General features: G+C 59.6%; 3 protein-coding genes across 3 annotated transcripts; 2 read left to right on the top strand and 1 right to left on the bottom strand.

Moving 5' to 3' along the window:
* Positions 1-184: 184 nt before the first annotated feature.
* SPRG_20751 (hypothetical protein) lies at positions 185-976 on the top strand (the record flags this gene model as incomplete). Its single annotated transcript, XM_012348847.1, has 1 exon — positions 185-976. A coding segment is annotated over one exon (792 nt), but the record flags the coding sequence as incomplete, so codon positions are not given.
* A 616-nt stretch (positions 977-1,592) lies between these two features.
* On the top strand, positions 1,593-3,242 carry SPRG_09288 (hypothetical protein; the record flags this gene model as incomplete). The annotated part of the gene is made up of 7 exons (XM_012348819.1): positions 1,593-1,922; positions 1,972-2,183; positions 2,235-2,341; positions 2,389-2,518; positions 2,569-2,742; positions 2,786-2,902; positions 2,951-3,242. 7 exons carry the CDS (start codon positions 1,593-1,595, stop codon positions 3,240-3,242), a joined length of 1,362 nt encoding a protein of 453 aa, XP_012204209.1.
* Positions 3,243-3,465: 223 nt separating this feature from the next.
* Positions 3,466-3,730, bottom strand: SPRG_09287 (hypothetical protein; the record flags this gene model as incomplete). Its single annotated transcript, XM_012348818.1, has 2 exons — positions 3,570-3,730; positions 3,466-3,508 (listed from the first exon to the last, which is right to left on the bottom strand). The coding sequence occupies exons 1-2, from the start codon at positions 3,713-3,715 to the stop codon at positions 3,466-3,468; spliced, it is 189 nt and encodes a 62-aa protein (XP_012204208.1). The 5' UTR covers positions 3,716-3,730.
* Positions 3,731-3,768: the final 38 nt, after the last annotated feature.

The following is a 3,768-nucleotide window of genomic DNA, read 5'->3' as shown; positions in this document are numbered from 1 at the left end:
TCGGGTCGCTTCTTATCTCACTTGAGGCGACGCACGAGGCGCTCACGGAGCGCGTGGACCTCCGGGACCGCGACCGCATGCGTGCATCCGTCGACGCGGCCCATGCTTCCTCTGCGATCCGTGATCTCGAGAGCCAGCTCGAGAAGGACGCGCAGACCTTTGACGTGGCGCAAGACATGTGGGAGTATCTCTCGACGCTCTGCTTTTGCTTGCGGGCAAAGCTCGATGCGATCTCATCGATCGAGGCGCTCGTGCCCCAGGACAAGCGCATGCTCGGCATGAGCGAGGCGATCTGGGCCGACGTCGACGACGACTACAGCGACTTGCAGCATGTTCTAGAGCGCTTTGCGGCGTGGAAGACCGCCGATGGAGGCATGTACGCCGCTGCGTACGGCGACTTGGCCCTCGCGCAGCTCGTGTGTCCATACGTTCGCGTCGAATTGGCGACGTGGCAGCCGTGGACGTCGTCACGCACCTTTCAAGACATGCGTTGGAGCTCGCTTTTAGAGGACGACGCGCTGCACGAAGCCGCGATGGCGCTCGTCCAAGAACATCTCCGGCGGTACCTTCCACACCTCAACGTCTGCTCGCCGACCCAGCTCCAGAATTTGCGGCGCCTTGTGCCCCTTTTGGCACCCGAGAGTCGCCCGATCCATGCCGAGATGCTTACACAGTGCCTCTCGTCCGTCCAAGCGCTGGACGTTGCCAGTATGAGCAGCGTCGACCTTCGGCTCCTGAAAGACGGCGTCAAGGCGCTCTGTGCGTCGGATGCGCGATACGACAGTGTGCTCGAGGCGCTGCTGGAAGGCGAGGCGCGCCACTGGATGCAGAGGTGCGCAACGGCCGGATCGACACGCAGTCATGTACAAGGGATTGCCGCGGCCGTCGACTTGTGGCCACACGGCAAGAAGTTCCCAAACCTCCTCGTCAACTACGCGGTGCTGCTGCGGCGCTTTGTAGCCGACGCCACCTCTGACATCGACGTGACCATGGGCGAGGACGTCCTCGCTCGGGTCGAAGCCAAGATACGCGGCTAAGATCTTAAATGGTTGCCATCATCTTGATTCTTGTTGCCGCCGCAATGGGTGCAGAGAGAAGGAGCTGGTCGCGTTGCCTTCGCGGCAGCCTCGTACAGTAGTGCAAGGCGCAGTGTCGCTCCAAGGAACCGACCGAGGGCTTCTTGCATCCTTGGTTGCAAGAAACGTGCTGTGCAAATAGCAACTAGCCGACCAGCAGATGATGGCATTGGCGCTGGATAGGGTCGTTCGATCGTCCAGCCCAGAACAGCACGTTCGATTCGTTCTACTAGTAGATCTGTACCCGCGCCAACGTCAATGATCGGTCTACGTACGTCAGCACCTGCTAGAGAAAGACCGGTAGAATGCTAGGACAAGGGTCCCCGCTCGCGCGCTGCCGCGTACGTCGGCGAGGCCATCGCGCCAGCTCGGCAGAGCCGTCCTCTGGATCTCCTCACGCCGTATCTATGTAACGCACTTAATCGAGATGCATACAAATCGAGAGAGGAATCGGCGAAGGTGCGGTTTGCTGCTGCGTAGCGGTGTCGCCATGAGGCGCATTTGGCGATTTCGAGCATGGGCCTCCGACCGCTGCTTCTGCTGCTGCTACTAGCGCTCGCCGCCCACGCCGTCCACGTCACGGTGTACCGCAACGGCGAGTCGGTGGACGGCGTCGCTGTCGACGTCACGCCCGCCATGGCGACATCCGGGCTCGACCTCGCGACGCATCTTTCGACGTTCGTCCCTGTCGACGGGATGCTCGACGACGCGTCGGTCAAAACAATTGTCGCCGATCGCGTGTACAATGGCCGCGGGCAGCTTGTCGAGTCCATCGACCAAATCGAAGAGAACGAGCGGCTCTACCTCGTGGCGCCGGGCCTGCTCTTTGTTTGGCCGTTTGTCGAGGTACCCATCCACCTCTCTCGCTCGATTGTATATGAACCGAGGCGCGTAGCTGGGCCACACGGTCTCGGTCGAGTCGACGCAGAGCCCGACGCAGAAGCCGATCGTGCTCGAGTCCTTTAACGAGTCGCCGCGCGTGTTTCTCATCCACGATTTCTTCACCAACGACGAAGCCGACGGCCTCGTCAAGCGCATCCTCGAGATTGACAACGAGCATTCCAAGCTTCAGCGGTCGTTCGTCGGGCACCAGAGCGGCGCGAAACTGTACACCTTGTCTCCTCGTTCGGAGTCCAATCCCACGTGTCCTGCATATAGGACGTCGACGGTGCGTACGAGCGAGAACGCGTTCGACTCCGAGTCGGAGATCGCCGTGAGCCTCAACAAGCGTGCGTTTGACTTGCTCGGCATTGGCGACTACCAAGGTGATTTTATCGTTTTTTCCATGAAAAAAGCTGCAATTGACGAGTAGACGACATGGCCGACGGGCTCCAGCTGCTGCGGTACCAGCAAAAGCAAGCGTACATTCCCCACACCGACTATTTTGGCGTCGACACGAGCCCCGACTGGAACTGGAACCCGAAAACCGGCGGCTCCAACCGGTACGTCTTCGGTCGTCGTCGTAATCTCTTGATGACTGATGGGCATGTAGCTTTGCGACCGTGTTTCTGTATCTGAGCAACGTCACGCGCGGTGGCCAGACGGTGTTTCCACTCACCAACATGCCGGACGGCGTGGCCCACGCCCAAGTGCCGACCGACGACGAGCTCGGGATCTTTGAAAAGGGCAGCTGGGAAGCCAAGATGGCCATGCAGTGCCACACCAAGTACGCGCACCGTCTCTTGTTCAAGAGCTCATGGGACGCGTAGGCTGGCGTCGTACCCGCGCAAGACGCACGCCGTCTTGTTTTACAGCCAAAAGGGAAACGGCGAGCTGGACCCCATGTCGGAGCACGGCGGGTGCCCCGTCCTCGATGGCACGAAATGGTATCGAACTCTCTCTCTCGTGATTCCAGGAGCTCATTCGCGGCGTAGGGCGGCGAACCTTTGGGTGTGGAACCGGCGTCGGTACGGTCTCGACGGGACCAAAATCGATGTGACGTTCTACAACAACCTCGACGTGCCCATCGAGCTCTACTGGTCGACGACGCGCATGCAGGAGATCGCAGCCCACAGCCAAGCGTTCTTCAAGTCGTACGACGGCCACGAGTGGACGCTCAAGGACATGGACGGCAACGAACTCCGGACACACCGCCTTGCGCAGGCCGACGGCCTCTCGCAGTCGATTGCCTTCCCGGTCGAAACGCCGACGAAAGACGAGTTGTAATTGACAATCTCTATGTGGTACCTGTTGTCAACATACTGTACCGGTATACAATTGCACGCGTTAAGAGATCAAGACAGTACGCCACTTTAGAGTGGGCCGCAACCCACACCGTAATTGACATTGGCCAGACGCTGGGAATGGATAGATAGATAGATAAATGGTTGTGCATGTGGATCGCAGTGTGCTTGTTTGTTTATTCCCCTAGCCCTACACCTAACCCTACTTACAGCTGCTCCGTGGTTGTATTTTCAAAAGTCAGCACTCCCCTGCAGTCTCAGTGTCGGCCGCCGCGCGCGTTCCAGAGCCGCATGCGCGATCGTGTCGTACGCGTTGTGGCTCACGTCGAGGCGCTGCAGCGTCGGGAGGTGCGGCAGTGCGCTGGCAAGCGCCTCGATGCCAGCGTTTTCAATGTAGTTGAGAGAGACATCGAGCACCGTGAGGCTCCACGCCGGCAACTCCTTGGCCAGAGCCATTGCATGGTGGTCTTGTAGACTATTGCGGTGGAGGCGCAGCACTCGAAGCGATC

Source organism: Saprolegnia parasitica (genome assembly GCF_000151545.1).
Source record: "Saprolegnia parasitica CBS 223.65 unplaced genomic scaffold supercont2.47, whole genome shotgun sequence".
NCBI lineage: Eukaryota > Oomycota > Saprolegniomycetes > Saprolegniales > Saprolegniaceae > Saprolegnia > Saprolegnia parasitica.
Note: the sequence above shows the minus strand (reverse complement) of the source record. Positions and strands in the feature narration are given on the sequence as shown.